At 42.5% G+C, this 22324-nt stretch overlaps 1 protein-coding gene across 4 annotated transcripts in view; it reads right to left on the reverse strand.

The window, feature by feature from the left end:
* Positions 1-9815: 9815 nt before the first annotated feature.
* The window catches only part of SLC6A11 (solute carrier family 6 member 11), an 87791-nt gene continuing 75282 nt past the window's right edge, over positions 9816-22324 (reverse strand). For all 4 annotated transcript variants that reach the window (XM_079316782.1, XM_079316779.1, XM_079316780.1 and 1 more), the window contains exons 9-15: positions 20888-21012; positions 18684-18796; positions 16930-17067; positions 15191-15293; positions 14378-14478; positions 12967-13137; positions 9816-11644 (exon numbers count right to left, since the gene is read on the reverse strand). In XM_079316782.1, the coding sequence (XP_079172908.1) occupies positions 11492-11644; positions 12967-13137; positions 14378-14478; positions 15191-15293; positions 16930-17067; positions 18684-18796; positions 20888-21012 (904 nt within the window). In that variant the 3' untranslated portion in view covers positions 9816-11491. The remainder of the gene's footprint in view (positions 11645-12966; positions 13138-14377; positions 14479-15190; positions 15294-16929; positions 17068-18683; positions 18797-20887; positions 21013-22324) is intronic.

Here is a 22324-nt window from a genome sequence, read left to right on the forward strand (position 1 = left end):
ATGGGACAGAAAAAATATTCAGAGCTGACATTTCCCTTCTTTCTACACTCCAAACAACACCTGCAGCACAGTGAGGCTCTAGGAAGAAATCCTGAAACACCCAAGATGATACAAAAACCCAAAATGAAACCTGAGATGCTTTTGCCTGATATAATGTTTGAGTTATCCACGTGTTCTACATGGGAGCTTATGAATTATTTCACCCCTCTTTTGCTGAGTTTCAGATGCCCTGATTTACAATGGAAATGTGACGATTTGGATTGCCAAGGCACTTTGAGCTTTGTTAGAGTGACATCCAGTGGCATTGAAAGTTTTCTTGCTTGTGGCAGCATAAAGCAGAGAAATGTCTATTTGAGCAGTGGCTGCTGTGCAAACATTTCATTTCCTTGCTCAGGATCAGGTCAGTGACCAGGACAGGAGAAGCAAATGCATCAGCTGAACCCTCCAGATTAAAGTGAGACCTGGAAACTGATAATACAGTTATATAAATTACCTGCTGATGTTGAGAAAAGCAGAACTCTCCATTTGATTATGGAATTTATGGAAATTTCCGAAGAGCAGGATCTGGAAATGCCAGCTCATTGAGTTCAGACACCTTTAAAACATCCCCTCACCAAACCCCATTAATGCAATAACCACACACTCTGCTGGGACAAACCTGAGAAAACCTTCTCTCTTCTGGCACAGCTTTTTAATCCTGCTGGGCTGGCAGAAAAGGGATTAGAACTTCAAAACCAGATCCCTGTGCAGATCTGTGCCCCAAGCCCTGCAGAAAGGAACCCACCTCAATTAATTCCTTAATGGTCCAAAGACCAACAGGGAGATGAAACACTTCACACAGGACACACTAAAGCAGGAAAGGCTTGGACAAGTTTTGCCATTCCAATAGAAATTACAACCTGTTCTTGTTTCTGCAAGTTTAGCTTCCAGATTAATTCATGTTAATTCATAATAATGGTTTCATTTATTTTATGTGATCATGCAAGTCTGTGCATAGCTCAGGCTGGATGGCAGAACCCAGCTCCATCCAGCAAATATTTTTATTTAAAACAAATTCTGCATGGATGTGGAGAATCCACTCCCATCTGAGCCCAGTTCCTTGGTGTCACCTGATGCTACAAAGAGCAGCACAAGGAGGACAAAGAGGGAGGATCTGGCTCAGTTTGAGCCTGGCAGAGGGGAGCCCATGCTCAGGTTTCATTTTGCCAACTCTTCCATCTCTGCAGCTGAGCTCCCACTGTTATGGGTGGTGTTAGATCAGATTCATCCTTCCTGGGCTGCTGGGCTGTGCTTCCTTTAGAGCCTGCTCTCTGAATCCTCCAAAAAACATTTTCCCCAGGCAGCCAGAGAAACCAAAATGAGTCCTAGCCTGGGAGGAAGGGGCCAGTCCTGAGGTCAGGGTGGAAAATGAGGTGGAAGCAATGCAGGAGCTGATCCAGCTCCCCCAGAGCCAGCACTCAGGGGACAATTCCTGCTGACAGGGTCAGTGCCAGGCCAGAGGAAATTGGGTGTTTTGAGCACCAACTTTTGCAAGAAAGGAGCCACTGGAGTGGAGAATCAGAGCTGAGGTCAAACGGGGGAGACAAAACCTGGAAATCAGCAGCAGAACAGGCCAATGGATTTTCCCTCCTCCTCTTTCCTTTCCCACACAGTTCTTGACAAACAGGGAGAAAAATATAGAAAAGGTATTGAGGCATGGCAGAATTATCACAGAATCATTTAGGTCGGAAATGCCCCTAAGACTGAGCCCAGCCACTGTTGGCGCATCCAGGTACAAGTGACAGCAAAATTTAGGCTCAGCCTCCATCAATCTGCTGGGATGCACAAGAAAATAAAATATTTCTGGTTTAACAGATACAGGACACCATCCTCCAGCTGGTGCTTCAGACATTCTTTGTCCTGCAAGTTTAATGGTGCTGAAGAGCCAAGAGTACAATACAAACACAGCTTAACATCCAACACAAAAGTTGCTTCAAAAGACAAAATTGCTGAAGCAATTCCAAACATTTTTTTTCCAAAGCAAATGCTGCTCAGACAGACAAATCTGGTTCTGACATGCCCCCCAAAAATAGCCATGTCAGACTCAGAATTTACATCTACATAAAGAAGGTTAATGAACCAGGCAAATTGTACTGCACAGGAAACAAATGCCAAATATTGCTCTTAGCTTTTTTCTTGTGAGTCAGTGGCTGCTCTGGGAATGGGAGCACTGAAATAAATAGTACCACATCCTCAGTGCAGTTGGAACATTCCAAAATGCCATGGAGCTGTCAGTCTGCATGTCAGAATCAATGTGCAAGCTTGTCAGGAGAAAAGCAGGGGGAGTTTGGGGCTTGAAACAGCCACCAGTTTCTGTGGTTTATTAGTAGTAATGGAAGCAAGGCCACCTCAGGATTGTAAATCAGGATTTTTGTTCAGAAATGTGCTGTAGTAATTAACTTTTCACATGAAATCATAAGAGATACATATTTATTATTGTCTGAAAAATAAATACTCTATTGCTCTGATTCCCAGATATTCAATGAGGAAGCTCAGGCTGAGGATGGGCTGACATTTTAGTTGTGCAGACTTCAGAAATATTTTCAGAATGTTTCAGAAATATTGGGCAGGGTTCAGACAATGGAGCAAGAATAAAAAGAGGAGAAAAAAAAAAAAAAGAAAAAAAAAATTTGATTTTGACTTTCTAGGTTCACGTAACCTGACCTGAACAACAAACCCACACGTGAAATTTATGGGAGGATGTCTTGTCATCATTTTCCCTCTCACCACACATTAATTTAAACATCTATCCCAGTCTCTGTGGCAGCTCAGCTTCAGCCTGAAGCTTTATGGATATTTAAGAAAGAAATGTCATTATATCTTCTTGTAAAGACTTGTTGCTTGGATTCACATCCAAGGAAACCTCTCCTGACCCTCTGTGTTCCAGCTCTGGGGACAAACAGATTTTATGTTGGCATGTGCTGCCACCTAATGATGTGGAAACCATGACTTTGGAAGAAGAAAAACCTCAGAATTGCATATAAAATAAAATAAAATAAAATAAAATAAAATAAAATAAAATAAAATAAAATAAAATAAAATAAAATAAAATAAAATAAAATAAAATAAAATAAAATAAAATAAAAGCAGCTGCAGAACAGATTTGTCAATTTTATCACCTGGAACAGGGAAGGGCAAGTCCAGGTAGGAAAAGCTGAGGGTGTGAGATGTGGGTTGGATCCAAACTCAAGTTCAGACTCCTTCTAACCAAAAGGTGTCCCCAGAGCACCACAGGAATTGTGTGCAGGGGATTTCTGGAGCACCTGCAGCCCAGGGCTGAGGTTCCCCTGCAGCACAGGAGCCTCCCCAGGGAGCTGCTGCCTCCCTGCACTGCTCAGGACACACAGCACAAAGAGCAATTCCTGTGATGGAATGGAACTTCCAGCTGGGAGAAATCAGATTTTTTGAGATTTCACTCACTGTGTGCTTGATAAGAAGAAATAACCTGGGTTAATTCCATGTAAATGCAGAGTGGTGGCTGCTGCAGGAAGCAGAATTCCAGAGTGCAGTTCCCTGGGTTTGAGGGTTCCTCAGTTCTATCAGCCCATGAAATATCCACATTTATTTGGTAACAAACACAGAGAAGCAGAAATTCATCTACCCCCAGTGCTGCCTCTTCTCTCCATCCTGTCTGCAGATTCCTTCCCAAAACAGAGCTACCAGCACAGCTTCCCGTGGATTGGAAAATTTCATACAAAACTCCCAAGCTCTACAAAAATACAGGTAAATTGGACTCCTTCAGCTGAATAGATAAAAATTTATTTTACTTTGCTGCAACAACTCAAAGGACACTTAACAAACCAGCAATGCACAACAGGATTAGTTCAGACTAATGTTGCGTTCCCAAAAATCCCACACTTGGCTTCATCAATATCTGCTAAAAAAACCCCTTTAATTCCAACATTTTAATTACTTGAATTAGCCAAATAATTAGGATATTTTAAATTAGCAACAGCACTGTAATACACAGAGCAGGAGTGGGGTGGATAAAACAGGGGTTTGAGGAGGCTGAGCTTGCCAAGGGTGGGAATAATTGAGGAAAAATTTCTGTGAATCTAAAACTTGCAAAAAAATTCACCAATTTGGATCACAAAAGGGCCTCTGAGAAAACCTAGAAAAACCTGAAAAGACTCACAAAGTCCAGAAATAGCAACACTAAAAACTAATTGAAAAATGAAGCTGCCACCCCTTCTTGCTGTGTGCTCAAGGAAAGTAGAGCACTAATCTACCACAGTATCTCCTTCCAGCTCCTTCATAAAAATCCAATTTTTCCTTGCCTTCTCTCCCTATCACTTCACTTTCCTTGCCCACTCATGGCCACCAAGTTATTTTAATTAATCCAATTAACTAATAGCCTGCAATAGCCCTTTCTCCCTCTGCTCCAGGGGCAGAGGCTGCACTGGCAGCTGGAGATGCTGAAGGGGAAACTCAGATGTGAAGGGGAAGGACAAAAGTGGTACCTGCAGGAGCTGGGAAAGGAGCAATCTGTGCCCCAAAAACCCCAAAAGTTTCCTGTGAAGTCTCAGGAAAGAGCTTGGCAAACAAGCAGAAACTTTTAAACATAAGTTGGGGTGATTTGCTGGAAATAATATCTAAAAATAAGCAGGAAAAAAAGCCTGATTTAAGTGTCACTTGTACCACATCATTCTTTCATCCCTGCAAACAGCACACAAAGATTCCTTGTTCCTGTTTTATCCTGATGGCCTATTCTGCTCTTATTCCTGTTTTCTGAGCTGGTCCTGAGTTCTTTGGTTTGTGATGTTTTTCCTGTATTTCAAGGCAACAAAGCTGATTTCACAAAAAACCCCAAAACCCAAACCACCGAAACCAGGCAAGCTGATAAATCCCAAAATAATTCCTGGGCTTTATTCTGCTGTAGATTATACATTTGTTTTTCAAAGGCTGGGGGGTACCCAGGTGCCTCCAGCCAGGCTCTGCTGCTCCACAGAGGGCAGTGAGCACAAACAGCCCCTGTCAGGAGTGAATAACCACAGAAAGCCTGTTCTTGTCAGGAAAGTCAATCCACAGACACCAGAGGTTTATGTCCAAAAAGGAGGCAGAGGAGTCCTGTAACTTTATTTGAATAAAGGGAAAGGTCATGGACATTTCCCATGGGATCTCTCAAATTTCTGGAGGACACAGCCTCCTTTGTATCTTGATTTTCTGGCTGCATTTCCCTCTCCCCATGGGCTGAGATACCTGAGAGGTACAGACTTCCCAAATCACCTAATACAGATGTGTACCCCCCTTTCTCTTTTCCTATGGAATTTCTGGTTCCTCCCATTGCTTCTCTCATCTCTCAGGATCCAGCCTTACCCACACTTTAAGACAGATCCCTCTCCTTCCTTTCACTGATCAGTGGAATCCTTCCCATTGTTTCTTTCATCCCTCAGTACCTAGCTTTATTTACCAGAGACTCCCAGTTTGCTTGTAAAGACAAATCTCTCTCATTCCTTCCACTCTGAGTGTTGGAGAAGGCACAAGGGGCCACAGCTTGGCTGTGCCCCTGTGCTGGATCCCACAATCCTGGGGTTGGAGCTTTCTGTGCCATCAGGCACTGACCCCTGGATGACACTGCTTTTGATCTGAGCCCTTGGAGAAAGCTTCAAATTTGAGTGATGCAGTTAAAATCACAGGTGTGCAGTTAAATGGAAGTGTGTGATTTCACATGGTGATGGGTTTTAAATTTGAGGTTTTTATAATACATTAAAAGGTATGGGACAAGCTGGAGGATTTTGGGTGGTGGCTCATCTTCCTTCTTCATGGTTTCAGGTTGTAGTTTCTGGTTGGTCAGTCAGTGTCACACTGAGGGTCATGGGAATTTTTTAATTGGGTTAGAAGTATAAATAATATGGGTGTTCATTCTCTATTGGGCTGTTTAGCTTTAAGAGTGGCTAACTGGATTAATCTCCATTTTGCTCACTTTTAGCTGGTGTCTGGAAGTGCTGCTGAACTTTTTATACTTTTGATAAGATTTAATAAAAAACCAAGCCCAAGCACGAGAAAATCCATTTCCATTGTGTTTTATTAATCCTGGCTCTGAGTGAAGACAGAAGAGACTGAGACAAACCACTATAAATGGTACAAAAACACCCCCACTGTCCCACCCCAATCCCTGCCCTGCTGTGTGTGTGTGTGCTGAGCAGGGCACGGCCAATCCCCACGTCACTGCTGCTGCCAAACTTAGCCTGGCCCTGCAGCTGCCTGCCCAAATTGCTGCTGCTTGCTCTCCTGAGCATGGCATGCCTCAACTGCAGACAGTTTCCAGCCCTTTGGGGAGAGGGCAGGGATGATTCATGCTAGAGGAGCAGGGGAAGGAAGGAGTGTTGGCAGCCCCGGCTCTCAGCGTTCCTCAGAAGATGTTTCACAATAATATTGAAGGAAAGCTGCTGTGCCTCTTCCAGACTGGGATGGAAGGGGATTGAGGGGCTGGATTAACCAGCACACTCCAATATTTTGTCATTAAGCACTGCTAGCAAGGAATTCTTGACTACCCTTAGGCTTCTCCTCTTGTTTGATTGGAATATGCCAAGGACTCCTTAATCCTAAAAACCATGGAGCTCATCCCAGTCTGGAAGGAGCCTCTCCATCAGCTGCTAGCAACATCTTGGGAGAAACAGGGGCCTGGCTGTGGCTTCTGGCACAGGGTAAAACAGCACAGAAGCACCCAGCAGTGGCACAGGCAGAGAGGAGTGGAGAGGTTTTGTCAAAATCCACAACAGGTTTTCCTTATTGGAGCCAAGCTTGGGTAGTCAAGATGAGAAAGCAACTTTAAGAAAACAATTTAATTTCCTGTGTTGCAGGCTGCTGTATAAGAGGAGCAGAACTTTTCATGAGTGTGTCATGTATTAGAGCATGGGCCAGAGACACAAGAAAGGATCATAGAAAAATTTGGGTTGGAAGGAACCTTAAAGCTCACTCAGTGTCACCCCTGCCATGGCAGGGACACTTTCCAGTGTCCCAGGGTGCTCCAAATGATCCAGCCAGGGATCCAGGGGCAGCTACAGCTGCTCTGGGGATTCCATCCCAGCCCTTCCCACCCTCCCAGGGAACAATTCCTTCCCAATATCCCATCCATCCCTGCCCTCTCCAGGTGAGCATCCCCAGCCTGGCTCCAAAGCAGAGGGGTCCAGCCCTTTCATCACTTTTGTGCCTCCTTTTGACTTATTCCAACAGATCCACATCCTTTTTATGCTGGAGGCCCCAGAGCTGAACACTCCAGGCACCAGAAGAACACAAAAGCATAAAATCAGAGCACTAAAAATCATTGTGGGGACAGAGCACTGGCTGGGAGTGAGGCTGTGGCTGGGAGGATATTTCAATTCAGCAGCTGGAAGATGCAATTCCCCTCCATGGGACATCTCCCTCCAGCACCAGCTTCTGTCTGGGCAGGGAGATGGAGGCACTGGGAGCTTGGCTTGGGCAGGGTTTATCATCCTCAGCAGTTCCTGAGACTGCCAGTGGCACAAATAACCAGTCATGAGTGGGAGGGAAGGGGCAGCAGCAGGAAAGTGGTGGCTGTTCTGCATTTAAATATATATATATATATATATATATATATATATATATATATATATATATATATATATATATATATATATATATAATTATGCTTCATATTCTATATACATATTTTATATATTATATATTTATTTATATCTATATTTTATATTTATATTTAGACATTTATATTTAATAACAGTGATATGAAGTTGTGACCCCAGGGAACTTGAGTGTCTCTCAGCCACAGATTTGCTGCATGACCTCAAACTAGTTGCTAAACCTCCTCTTGTTTCTCAGTTCTGCACTTCACATCAAGGGACATTTTTCTGCTCTAGCAGGGTAGCTGTGATTATTTAATTCATTAGGGGAGTGCTGTGTAAGGTACATTGATATAAACTAAAATACACAGAATGGGGTTTGCCCATTTCCTTTAATTTCTGAGAACAAAGTAAGTAGATGAAGTCTTGTGCCCTTCAAAACCAAACAGAATCTTTCTTTGTGTAAAATGTTACATAAACCTTAGTGCTTGTTCATTTTTATTGTATCATTTTTAATAATTCTGCCAATATTTCAGAAAAGGGCAGTTTTCTTCCTACTGCATAAAAAAATCCTCACCATAGAGCTGGGGTCTTTTACATTTCCCAGTCATATAATTAAAAAAAAAAAACCCGAACACAATATGGAAATTTACCCTCCCACTTCCCTCCCCAGAAAAAAAAAAATAAATAAAAATCTGTATTTTTAAAATCAGTAAGGTGTTGAACGAGTCAGACATTAGGAGCACATCAGTAACACCAGGGATGTTTCCCCCACACCAAGCCCTGCACAGGGCACAGTGAAATGTTCACAGCAGCAGGAGGAGGCAGCTCTGGGCACTGCACATCCTTCCTGGAGGGGCTGGCACCAGCACACAGCCCAGGGGACCCTCAAGACCCTCATGGGGCTTGTCTCCTCTTTCTTCTACAGTTTACCCTGATCCCAGTGATGCTTTAGGATTTTAGCTTTTGTAATTTTCAATTCCTGTACTGCATTAGTGCATCACTCTAAAGTCCATATACAGTGTTAGTCACTGTCTTCACATTTTATTCAGACAAAACAATTCCTCTCCAGGCCAGGGAATGAAGGACACCTCACTGCTTCAGGCCCCAAAAAATACAAACAAAAGTGATTTTGGGGGGAGCAAACTGGGGGCAAATGACTCCATGAACTGCAGCTGTAATTGGAGGATTAACCCCTGATATGTGAATGGACCAAACTCATAATTGTGTGAAAAATTGACCATTGTGCAGCCCCTGGGAGGCTCTGACTGCCCAAGCTGTGCCTGTGGAAGGCCTCCAATAAATCCCCACTTTATTCTCTTATTCTGTTCTAGGGAGTCTCTCCAAGGCAGCATTTGCTGTCCCACCTGGGGCACCAAAAACACCACAGCATCACCAGGGGCTGCCATGGTGTCACTTGGAACCCAGGGATGGCCCCAGGAGCAGGGGCTGCACCTCATGGATCCTCAGGATTCTGATTGCCCAGGGAATGGCACTGAAATCCAGGCCAAGCACGACCTAAAAATTATCAGGAGTCCTGAAATCAGGGCTAACCACAACTTAAAGGGTCTCAGAGTCCTGAAATTAGGGCCAAGCAAAACCTAAAGGATCTTAGAGTCATGAAATTAGGGGCAAGCACAACCTAGAGGTTCTCAGAATCCTGAAATTAGGGCCAAGGACAAACTAAAGGTTCCCAGGAGTCCTGAAATCAGGACTAAACACAAGCTAAAGGTGCATGACCCATCTCTGATCAGAAAATCCCTTCCCATTCCCCCTGGCAGGGACCATAACCTCCCCACAGTGGCTTTGGGGCTTTGGTTCTGCTGCCTGGAGAGAAAGCCCAGGAAGGGACACTGGGTCACAAACATTTCTGACTCGTTAGGGCTTCCAAAAATGTGAATTCCTAGGTTTTGGAGTGTCAAGGTCAATTCAGCTTCTTCACTGGATATAAATCAATCTGTGGTTTCAGTTCTGGGAACATTTCTCTTGCAGTATTATTTTCCCATGGGACTGAGTTTTGAGGGAGGCAAAAATGATGGTTCTGTGCCTTCCTGAATCCAGGGGTTTTTTTCCAAATGTCCTGCCCCAAGCACCTCACAATGGAGACATGCAAAAATTTGAAGTCCTCTGCTAGGCCTCCACCTTGCCACACACAAAATAAACCCCTACAAATGAGATAAAGTAAAAAATGAAATGGCTCTATTAGATTTAATGAAGTGACTTGAGACAAAGCAGTATCATAAAAATGCTTTTTTTTTAAAGAAGTAACAGCAAGAGCTCAGAGAAGTGCTGACTGCAGGTACAGTTTTCAACAGTAAGATGTATTTAGTGATTTCTAGGGAAATATTTCCTTGGGAGAAGGTCAGGGGCCATTTCTGTTGGTGACAGCTCCAGGTGCTGTGTCTGAGCTCCAGTGGGTTGGAGTTGCAGAGAAGGCAGCAGGTTTTATGGCATTTCTTCTGGGATGTCTCTTGTCTCTCCCCTCAAATCCTGTGCAGAGCAGGATGCTGTTCCTCCACAGGCTTCTCACACAACCATCAAATAACAACAACAGTCCAAGAAAAAATTGTCCAGAACAAATAATACTGTTTGGAGTATTATCAAGTAAAAAAAAAAATCCACATCCTGAGACAGAGTTTAGGGGTTTTGATACTGGGCCATCTACACACCTCCTGAAACAATCATCCAGCAGCTGGATCCACGTTCAAAACCAGCTTTAAACCCAGGGAGTCAGTCCAGATGAGGCCAAATCCTTTTGTGCCACCAAGGCCTCAACATCCCTGTGCGAAACCCCTTCTCACCACACAGAAATGACCTCCTGGACCCCTGCACACATCAAGGGCACTGCCCAAACCTCCTGGTCTGCCTGCAGCCCAAGCCCCCATCCCACCCAGGGCAGAGGAGTCTGATCTGGGGGGCTGGAAGGACCTTGGAGAGGAACCAGAATGCTCTGAGCTGCAAGGACACCCCAAGCCCAACTCCTGTTCCTGCACAGGACACCCCAAACCCCAGCCTGGGCAGCAGAGCAGCTGTGCAGTGTGCAATGCATCCTGCATCCTGCATCCTGCATCCTGGATTCCTTTGCAGGGAATGAGTTGTACAGGCAGACAGAGCCCTAAACCTGCTCTTTTCCACTCTGAACATCTCCAACTTTGATCTGCTGCTGGGGGAGCACAGACAAACACAGGTCACTCCAGGGAGTGGGAAGTGCCAGCCAAAACTCAGGAGCTGCCACCCACGGAGGAAAATGGAAAAGTTTGGGAGGTCTTCTGAGGAGCACATCCTCTCAGAGACCAGGAATTACAGCAGCAAAATTCAGAGCCCTTCAAACCAGCCTCTATCCAATCTCCAGAGAAACAGTGGCTCAGGATGGGCCCATTCCACATTTCCAGCCCTGCTGAAGCCAGTGGAGGGTGAAGGGAAGGAGGTGGGAGCAGCTGAGGTGCCCTTGGCATCACCAAACTCACCCTGAAAGGAGATTTTTTCCCAAGCAAACACAGGACAGGCTGGTCCCCTTTATATACACACATGGACAGCTGGAATGGTCTGAAATGCTTACAGGTTAGAAGGTCTATACAACATTACACCTGCCACAAATCAAAGTAGAAAAGTTTTACAGCACATTATACAGATCCCTCTAAAGTCTAAAAAAAAAAACATTGACTGGAATCACCATATTACAAGAAGTCAACACTAACAGACCATATAATACTATTTCTTTTTCTTTTACAGAGTCATTATGGATAGAGTAATTTAAAAAAATCACTTTTTAAACAAGTATACAATTTCCACTTTAAAATTAACTGGTTAATAAAATTCTGTGCAAAACAAGCCAGCCTCTATAATTAAGTGAATTTATTTATTTCTTTATACAAAAAAAAAATAAAACAACAACAACAAAAAAAGTTCTTTCAGAAATGTGTCTCCTTTTCTGTGATGGTGGAAATGGTGCCATCTCCTTTCAGTTTGGCATTGCAGTCATTTATTGCTGCAATGTAGGCTCCTCCTCCCAGCTTGCCCCGCATTTTCAGGTCTGAGCTAGGTGTAATCAACTTCCTGAATTTCTAGAAAATTGGAGAAATTGGAAATCATTATGTTTTTCTTGGTCACAGACACAGCTCTCTTTAACAGATCAATTATGAAAGGCTTTTCTCCTGCTTGTCTGCTTCTCTTCAAGCTGCACAATTCTGGAAAAATCCCACCAGACCAAAGAAGGCAAAGGTCAAACCAAAGTGACTTTTTATGCTGATTTAATCACCCCCTTTCATGAAGACACTCAGCACTGTGTCTGTTCTACAGGTACATTTTGTTTCTCATTTTATCATCAATGATGTCCACTGGAAAAAGCAAACAAACCAGAGACAGCCAAGGTGTATTGAGCTGTGATAAAGAAAAATACACTTTCACTTTTCTAGCACTGACATCCACAGCAAGGCTGCTGCTCCCAGCAGGTAGCTGGCTCCCCAAGAAGCTCCCAGCTGTGATTAAAACAATCCTCTGTCATCCTGGCAGAGAGAAGATAAAAGATAATAAAAAGATAATGCAGCTCCAGCAAAGCCTGCTCACCTGCAGGGACAGGTGGGTGCAGTGAGGAAATAGTTAATGTTCAGATTTGTGTTGATTTCCTTTTTTGACTCTCTGAGACAACTAAATCATAGACAATTCACTTTTAGTTTATATACCAATTCACTTTTAGGTTATATACCAGTAAAAATTTCCTAGACAGTCTCCAGGCTGTGTTTAATCAGCTGAATGGAGTCTTTGCAATATGGACAAAATGAGGATTTTCTGCAATGTTGAAATCCCAAATGGCTGAGTAAGGTTTGTATTTTTGTCTCTTCCCCTGTTGCTTCTTTCACTGCCTTTCTTTGGAGCTCCCACAGAAATAAGCAACATTCCAATCTTAAATTTGACAATAATCTCAGCCTGGACCTGAGCTAACCAAAAGTCAGAAAATTCCACTGAATCTCTTTATTTGCCTGAGTCTCATTTAGAGAACTGAAATTAGGAAAACTGTCCAGAAAACTGGAATGTGGGAAACCCAGCTCCTGGAGAAAATCCTGGCAGCACAAAGGAAAAAGGACAGCTGACCTGAGGGAATGGCTGGTACAAACCTCGAGGGATTTGGGTGAAGTTACAGACATTTTAAGGTACAAATTGTGCTGGGACAGAGCACCTTAAATCAATAGTTTTGGTTAGTCTCCCACTGGCACAAAAAACCCAACAGGAATTCAGAATAAACCAGAGAAATTCAGAATTCCCTTTCCAGTGGCAATCCCTAAGCCAGGGAACAGGGATGTGGCACTGCTGTTGTGATTAAAGGATGCAGGTGAGGGCTCCCATCCCTCCCCAGCTCTTTTTTCTTTTTTCAGCAGGTCTCTCTCACCTCCATGAAGGTGCCTTCTGTCTTCCAGAGCTTGATGCAGATCCACAGTGGGATGCAGACCATGGAGGACAGTGCCATCATCCACCCAATACCATAGCCCCAGTCAGGGTAGATGTACACATTGTTGTACTTCAGGGGCTTGTATTTCACCAGGAAAAAGATGAAGATGCCCTGAAACAAGCACAGATTTTATTAGAGGTGTTTGGGCAAACCCTGAATGTGTAACAAGGATTTGGCTGAGTGTTGAGGGATCCAGGCTCCCTGAGGAGGGAGAGCAGAGAGAAGCTCTTCACTCAGAGGGAAAAAAAAAAACCACCAGCAACATCCTCTTTTCTGTACAGCTTAAATAACACATCTCAGAGGCTCCTGCAGAAGCTTTCAAGTTTAATCCTATTTACCTCTTGATGACAATAAACCCTACACTTTGATGGCAAACAGCACCTGGGCAGGAAAGATTAAGTTTTGCTGCAGAGAACCAGCTGTGATTAACACGAGCTGGGTTCTCTCCAACCTGTCAGCATGAAAAAGGAAAGCCAACATTTTTGAAGTTGCTTTAATCCACTGTGTATATCTGCAGTTTTGCAGGCCAGTGCTTACATCCTGCCAAAACCCCTAAAAAATCTGTCTAAATTTCTAATCAAGCAGCTTGGACCATTTCAATGTATGAAATAGAGAGAAGCTACCATGTAATTTTCTCCAAAGTGGTAAAATGGATGCACAAGAGCAAATGACATAGAGATAATTTCAGATTTGGTGCAAATGAGTCAGAAATTTTCCAGTTTGCAAATGGGAACCTGGATCTTGAGGTACCCCAGCTCCTGTGGTCTGCAGTTCCACCATTGAAGTATTACAGAGCTGGAAGGGGTGTTGGCATCTAATCCTCAATTTCAAGGACTATCAGATCATGCTGCTTTTGGAACTTTGTCCCTGTGACACTGCCACAGATCTGCAGAGCTGGCACCAGCTCCCTTCCCCTCCTTCACCACTGTGGGATGGGCTTCTGGCATCTCCTACTACTTTCAAAAGTAAAAAATGTCATCCTCTTCAGAAAATGTCCACTTCCCCAAAGACAGAGGAGAAAAGAGGAGAAAGGAGGAGAAAGCAGCAAAGGACCCAGCACAAGTCTGGAGGAGCTCCAGCCGTGTGTTGGCACACAAGGTGCACTAATTACATGGAAAAACATTCCATTACATGTTCATTTAGGGCCCTGGCATTATTTTTGTTGCCATGATTGTACATACTAAGATTTTTCACAGAATATTTAACAACTTTTGCAGAGTGGGCTTTTATTTGAAATACATGCTACATCTCCATTTCTCAACTATTAGCAGCAGCAAAATTATTTAAAAAAAGCATGTACAGCACCCCCTCTTTGTATCTAAAACAAGTTATTTGGACATTCTGTACTTACTGCACAAATACCTGGAGTTAGGACCATCCAGCACCACTTAATCAACGACACAGGTTTGTACCCAATCATGTCTTCAATGTTCTCATAAAATCGATTGCTGCCTGCCCAAAAAACAAAGGAAAAGCAGATATAGAGTGCACCTGGAAGGGGGTGTCCAGGTCAGGATTAAAAGCAGTGAGGAGAAAGCACAGACAGAGCTGGGAAGGCTCAAACTGCTCCTCTTTCCCTGGAAAACTCCTCCCTGCCATCTGCCTATTCTTGTGGCAGGGGTTGATATAAAATTCCTGCTGCTATAAAACTTCTGGGGCTATAAAACATTTATTTCATACAGATCATTGTATCACTTATCAGAGAGGGAGATTTGATTAGTGTGGCACAAGCTGTCACAAAATAATTAACATTTCATTTAGTCCTGCTCTCCTTTTTCCTCCACACCTTGAGTTTTGCTTTCCTTCAAAGCATATCTAAACTTAATATATTCTCCTTACTTGATTTATTCTCTTCATTGTAGAATGAGGTTGCAAATAACCCCAGCCAAAGAGAATCTATTTTATATATAAATATATTTATATAGATGCTATTAGATGTGTGAACCCAAGGACAGCTGACATGTGATGTGCAGTTCTGTGCTGCTTTACAAAGTGAAATTATCCAAAATATGCATCTTTGTGAAGAAAAAGGCATTTATGACTTTTTTTTTTTCAGGGCATGGGAATGTGGAGGAACCATTCCATAATGGTACAAGGTTCTGCCTTTGCTTTTATGCAAATAGGAAACTTTGATCAGAAAATCAGAGCAATTTTTATCACTTACCATACACCCAGCCTATGCAGACACACTCAAATATGGCAACAAAGAGCAGGCACATCCCACTGGCTGCATAGGAGTCAAAGAGCTGAAACACATACATCCCACCCTGGAAAAGAGGAAAGGGAAAAAAAATTTGGGTTGGCACCAGCGGGGATATTTCATAGCAAATCTGTTTTAATTACACTGCCAAGCTGTTGGCTCCCTGGCAATCTTTCTGCTCAAGTTGGTTTCTTCTTCAACAAAGAATATTCATTTCATGGGGTTTTTTTCACTCTGCACTTCCTTTGGGGTGTTAAATCTGGAGAGAAGTAAATTAGATTTTTTTTTTCCAGAAATGCTCTCCCACCTCCCTGCTTTTCCTGCTGTTTGTTGTCACATCAAGCTGTAGATATTCCCAGGTACTTCTGACCTCCAGATCTCAGTTCTGTGTCTGTGTTTTTAATATATAAAATAATTAGTGAAAATGTTGTGAAAGAAGGTAAAATTTGCAGCTACCAAAATCCCTCTCTGATGGTGTAGGGACCACAAAATAAGTAAAGTGATCTAAAAAGTGTGAATGCAGCTCACAGGCTTTAAGCCACAGGACTGAAGCAAATCTTTATTATTTGTCACAAAGAAAAAAAATAAGAATCATCCAATCAGTAACATTATCGTTAAAATAATTAAAATAATACGGATAATATTACACTTTTAATGTGAGACAATTTATCACTACTGCATTTAATATTGAAATAATGAGGAGGAGTCCACAAGAAAGCATTTCAATGGAAGGGAATTCTAAGAAAGGAAAGAAGGGCTTGAGATGAACCACTCAGTTGGAATTTAATTGTGTTTGGGGGATTCATGTGATCCATTACATCTCAGACAACTTCCTGCAAATGGAAGAAAATCTTAAAATAGGAAGAAAACTAAATTTCTGCTGCAAAGTTATCATGGTGAGACTTGGCAAATACCTGAACAAAATGCAAATTTAGAAATCAACCAACCAGGACAGTGCAAGGTAAAGACAAAAAAACTGCATGGATATTCCTGCAGCTTGGAGAACTTGCTTCACTCTTCAGGTTTATATTTCTTTTAGCCTGTATATCTTTCTAGCTCTCAGTGCTCTGCTCAACACATGCAATATGAAGGGGTTATTCCAAGCTTTCCCATTAAATAGCAAAGATGATTTGTTTCACTGAGAATAAGAATGATTTACAGATAAATAGAAAGTATATAAGCATATAGAATTTCTGTTCAGTGCATTATTTCACACAGAGCATCATGTCTCTTATCAGAGAGGGAGATTTGATTAGATTAATTAAATATTCACATTCCAAGTTCCAGATTATTCCAAATTGGAAGGGACAAAAATTGCTGCTCAGAGTTTGGCTGCACTGACTGGCATGGCCTGGTGATCTGGAAACCAAGTTGGTTTAATTTTCTCTTTTCACTTTACTTCATCTTCTTTATTTTCCTTTCCATCCAAAATGGGGTTGTTCCAGCCCAGGGTAAGCAAACAGAAACCATGGCCAGTGTGTGTGGTTAGCTGGTGCAAGGCAGATGGAATTTCCTTGGCTCAATTAAAACATTTCTTGAGCTCAGCTGATAAAACAAAGCCGCATTTCCCATTTCAGGTGCCACACAGGAGCTGACAACAATCTCTCAATGTTGTCACATTCCTTACAGAGAAATTCATCCATGGCGAAGATTCTTGTGCTTTACCTGTGGTTACAAGCACAAATTCCTTTTCTAGCTCTCACCTCAGTCAACATGATGAGGCCAAGGAAGTAGGAGACGATGGAGAGGCCAAGGATGAGCAGCTCCCTCCTGTAGCCCCTGCGGAACACCTTGGGGTACATGTCCACCACAGCTGTCACAATGCTCTCCACACACACAAACTGCAACAAAGAGCAAAGAGCCAGTGAATCTGCCTCCTCTGCTGCTGGGCTTGCATTTCAGGCTATAGGACAGCAGCAGAAAGGATAATGCAATATAGTTCCTTGTGTGATGGAGAAGCAAAAGAGAAAGAGCTTTGTTTAAAGAAACACTACTCAGATATATAGGGTAGATCATGCAGAGAGAGCTTTATTTAAAGAAGCACTGCACTTATATAGGGCAGTTTGTGCAAAACAGAATAGAAAAAACTCATTGGTCCAATAAGGCAACACCTCTTTGAAATCATGCTTCGTGCAAAACATCACGAGACACTCACACAGCTCTCACATCTGCAGGTGCAAAATCATTGTTATAATTTCTTGTCCTTGAGCAGCCTGAGAAACTCAAGGCTTCAAGGCTGCTTTTCCCCTAGTTCCCAGCAGCATCCAGCCACAGCAGGGATTGGGATTTGCCACCTAACACTTTAAATGCTTACATCACACAGGGTGGGTGATCTCTGGGATGCTCCATAAGGAGATGCTCAAACTGAGAGGAACATCTCGTCCAAGGTCATGGATTTCCACCAGATTCAAACAGTTTGATTCTCTAATATTATCCCAACCTGCATCTGCCCTGTAGCAGGTGGGTTCAATGGAAATAAAACCTTTCAAATGTGGCTTAAATGGGAATGAAATAATGTACAAGCCCTCTGTGATGTCATGTCACTCCAGGCACTTTTGCCAGTTTTGCCATGCATTCTCCAACCTAAAGGAGCAGCAGGCTTTGGGGGAAGTTCTCTCCATTTACCAGAAGAGAGAATTTCCCCAGAGCTGTTGAGTGCCCAAGGCAGGTACACAAAGGACAGCAGGAACATGTCCAGTGTCTTTAAATATTAAAAATAGGAAAAGGCTTGAGCTTCTGATTCAGGGCTCTGGAGCAAGGGTTCTAAAACAGACCTCAAAATTAATGCCCCAAAATAGACACTGGAATAGTCAAGAGCAGAATTAAGGAACTGCTGACTTATAAAAAAGTCTCATAGGAACCTGTTAGATCATTAAAAAGAGCAGTTATTAAAACAATTAAATTTAATGATTGGAAATGTCATGCAGAACAAGCACTGCTGAGCTTTAGAATAATAAACTTTCTGAACCCAGTCATGCCAAAGGCTGAGCTGCATGTTAAAAATCCCAGGCACTTCACATTTTCTTCAAGCAGCTTTTGCAATTTTGACAGTCACACAGGGACAACTGCCCCTTTGCTGCAGGATATGACTACACATTCCTTGCTATGGTATCTTGCAGTAAAAATACACCATGGAAAATTACATTATCACTATCTGATATTCAGCTTCAAAATTCACTGCAAAGTGCTTTAAAATGGGCTGGTATTTTACTGAAGCATGAATTTCAATCAGCCCTGTTGAAGTTCAGACTGATTTCCATGTTAATAATGAAAGCTGGAGCCAGGCTGAACCAGCCTTTGCAGTGAATCATGAAGGAATATCCAGCATCACAACTATGATTTAAAATAGCAAAGAATTCAGGTAGGGTTCAGTCTTTCATCAGGCTGATGCTGTTTAGGTGTGATTTCCACCTGTTGGGGAGGCTAAATAATCACAGAAATGGGGTTTGTGTCATACCTGGCTGTCCAAGCCCAGGAAGATGAGCATCATGAAGAACAGAGCTGCCCACAGAGGTGACAGAGGCATCATGGTGACAGCTTTAGGGTAAGCAATGAATGCAAGTCCTGGTCCTGAACAGGAATAGAGAAATGAAAAGTTGATACTTGTGTGGGAGTCTGAGATGGAGTTCAGCTCCTCCAGAGCAGCCTGAGCTGTGGGAGAACAGCATTGCTGATACCTAAAGTGTGGTTCTGGCTGGGAAGGGCTCACTCAGCATCACTGATCAGACTGTTTCATCTGGACATACCCTTTTCTCACTTTTCCTCTCCTGCTCTCTTCCCCATCCCACGTGGAAGCTGAGTGAGCAGCAGTGTGGATGCTCAGCTGCTGCTCAGGGTCAGCCAGCACAGCCTGATTCCTCTGTCATGGCAGATAAGGGGAGCTGAACCCAAAATTGAACACATTGTCAAACTCTACATCCCTCATAGTCTAAACAATTGGTGATGAGGCTTAGCAGAATTGGCTCAACCCTGCCTGCATCCTGGGCAAAGGATGCTCAACTTCTGTTCACACATCTCAGTGTGCTGAGAGGGATAAGTTGACAAAAATGTTGCAAGTAAAAACAAAAATCTCAAAATTTTCCACTGCAAAAAACCTAAAAATCAACTTCTAGTTTAAACTGTAACATACAAACCTTTTGTAATTAGAAAATCATAACATGAATATAGTGATGTTTGTAAGTATGATAGGCTATAAGTAATAGTAAAAGTATTAATTAGCTATCATGTTTTGAAATGCTCTGTAATGAAAAGTATATAATACATTGTAACCAAAATTAGAAGCTTTCAAATGAACCCACAGCTGTGGCTAAAAAGGCTGTGGGCTGAACTCTTATCAATTACTGTATCAATTGTAATTGTATTTTCAGCAATTGTCAATTTTTTCAGCAATTTTTTTTTCAGCAATTTTGTCAATTACTGTATAATTTAAATACAATAAACAACATTTTAAAAAGCTCCCCTAAAATTCCACATCTCTCATTTTAAGCTCTTCCACCAGTGCTTTATGTTTCCCCTTTTTGTGTGGATATGCAGCACTACAAACACCCCTGAATAAATCATAGTGTGTGCTCCTGTGATTGCCTTACATAACTTAGGAACTTATCCTGGAGTCTTTGCTTTCTTCCTAACCTGGGGAAGGCAAATATTGGATCCCATCCTGCTCTGTGTTTTTGGGTGTTGCTGCTGTTGCTGTGTGACATTGGCTGCATATTCAGAGAGATCTTCAAAACTGAACATTTTTATAACAACACTGATAATTTCTCAGATCTGCTAAGGAACCTTCTCACCTTGCTCAGGTTTTTATTTATCAGCTGCTTTTTATGAAGCCAGCCAGCTTTGAAAGCAGGGGCACAAAGGCCCTCTGCCAGCCAATAAAGAGAACTCAGTACTGCTGCTGCAATAAATTCAGTGCAGATCTGTCACTCCCTGCTGCTTCTTCATTTAAAGCAGCATTTACCAGCTCCTATAATGAAGTGCAGTGATATTGAGGGATTTAGGAGAAGATAAATATTTTCCATGAGAGCATCAGTGAAACCCTGCTTGTTTTGCAGTTTTCCTGAGATTAACTCCATGAGAGTCATTTCTACTCCTCAACAGCTCAGTATTGCATTGGGATTTTTTCTGGGGTTTTTTTTCTCTTGTTCTTTTTCTTCTGCTTGAGAATGTTACAACCACAAAGGTGTGGAGTGGCTTCCATTGGATGCTCATCTCCAATGGTGGTTGTGGATGGTCAATTGTTCATAAATCTGGGCCTGTCTGCCTGTCTTGTTTCTCATTTTAACAGCTGCAGCTTTTTTTATTTATTATATTATTTTTCTTTTTATTTTTTTTCCAGAAGGAACAAATATTTGTGGATTGCAGTCTGCTCATTGAAAGAGGGTGGAATGCAGATGAGGATTAACACAACTGAGTTTCTCTGCTAAACAACATTCTGGATGCTCAGCTGGAGTATTTGTGTAGTGGGGGTACCTGGAATTCATTAATTTGGTTCTATGCACAGAAACATTCATATTTTTCACACACACATGTGTGGCCACAAAAATAGTTCAGAACTCTTCCTGCAGCATTGAATCATCTCATCCACAGGCCATGGCACAGACTATGAGCTCTGACCACATTTGGGCATTTTTTGTTAACTAAAAACCTGCTTTTGGAACTCACCTGATTCTGCAACTTCTGCAATGGGCACGCCTTGCTCATAAGCCATAAATCCAAGAACTGAAAAGATAGCAAAACCAGCAACAAAGCTTGTGCCACTGTTCAAGCAGCAGAGCATGATGCAGTCTCTGAAAATATAAATAAAAAACACTGCAGTTGATCTCCAGAGCTGGGGTTTCCTTCATCCACTGCGCCAGAGGATGGACAGAACCCTGGGCTGCAGGAATGGAAAGCAAGTTATTCATTAACAGTAAGGTCACAACTCAAATTATTCCTGAGAAAAACCAGGAATTAGCATGTGCAGGAGGACACAATCAGAATATCTTTGTGTGTTTTAACTGCTGGAGTTGTAAGTCACTTGCTGTTTTCCAGCAAAATCTTTAAAAAACATGTAAAACTATGTAAAACATATAATAATTGGTAAGAACAATTTCTCCATAATAATTATGCTAATAGATTCCAGAGGGTATGAGCTCATTAATAAACTCTGTAAAAATGGTAACATTTGTTTTCTGGGGTGAAAAAAAAATCCTATGGTCAGATCTTAGCTCCTTTTATCCCTGTTAAAAAACATTGGCAAAATATATCCCTGCAAAATACAGCTGCATTTTGGTTTCTAGACATATTTAAGAGGCTGTGGGAATGAAAAGCACTGTGCATAATCTGGGAGTGTGTGCATGCCTAAAAAAAGTGTCTGAAAAGAGGCAAAGGCAGAGTGGGGACAGAGATCTCAGACAAGCACATCCCACACTTCAAAGCACAACAAGGACAAGGTGAGGGAGGATTTCTCTGGCCAGGCTGGAAACGTCACAAGAGTAAATCACTGAAGAAAGGGAAGATCCTGTTGCAGAAAGGTGTGATTTCCCCCAGAGCCTAGGGCAATAGTGCTGCTCATGCTGCTGTGACAGCTCTCCAGGCGTGAGAGATGATGAGGCAGGGATGATTTATGCTGACACTCACTGCTGGGAGGCTGTTTGCCACGAGAGACAGCTGTGTACTTGGGAAAGTAATAATCCAACCCAGATGTCTGAGCTGAGTTGGGGTTCTAACCCACAGGAACACGAGGCAAGCCTGGAGCTGCCTCAAGCCATTCCTTAATCTGCTTTATCCCCATCCCACTGTGGCTCTGTGCAAGTTATCAATAAGAAGAAAGAATCCTGTAAAATCCATCAGGTTCTGAATTCACAGCTTCAATAATTCAGTTAAGGAATCAGAGACAATTCCTACTTCAAAGTCCTGGCAATTATTCCCTCAAAATTTCTCTGCTAATCTCCTTGCCTTGCAGTTTGTCTCCTTTAGTTGTTTTTATCCTGTAACACCATCTCATCAGTTTTTGGAGCTCAGAGTGAGGTGAGCAGTTCCAGCATCTTGTTCCTTCACTGATGAGCCCAGCAGTGTCTCCCACACAGAGATAATCTCTGTGGCACAACATTGTTAAAA

The sequence above is a fragment of the Erithacus rubecula genome (genome assembly GCF_903797595.1).
Source record: "Erithacus rubecula genome assembly, chromosome: 13".
In the NCBI taxonomy this organism is placed as follows: domain Eukaryota; kingdom Metazoa; phylum Chordata; class Aves; order Passeriformes; family Muscicapidae; genus Erithacus; species Erithacus rubecula.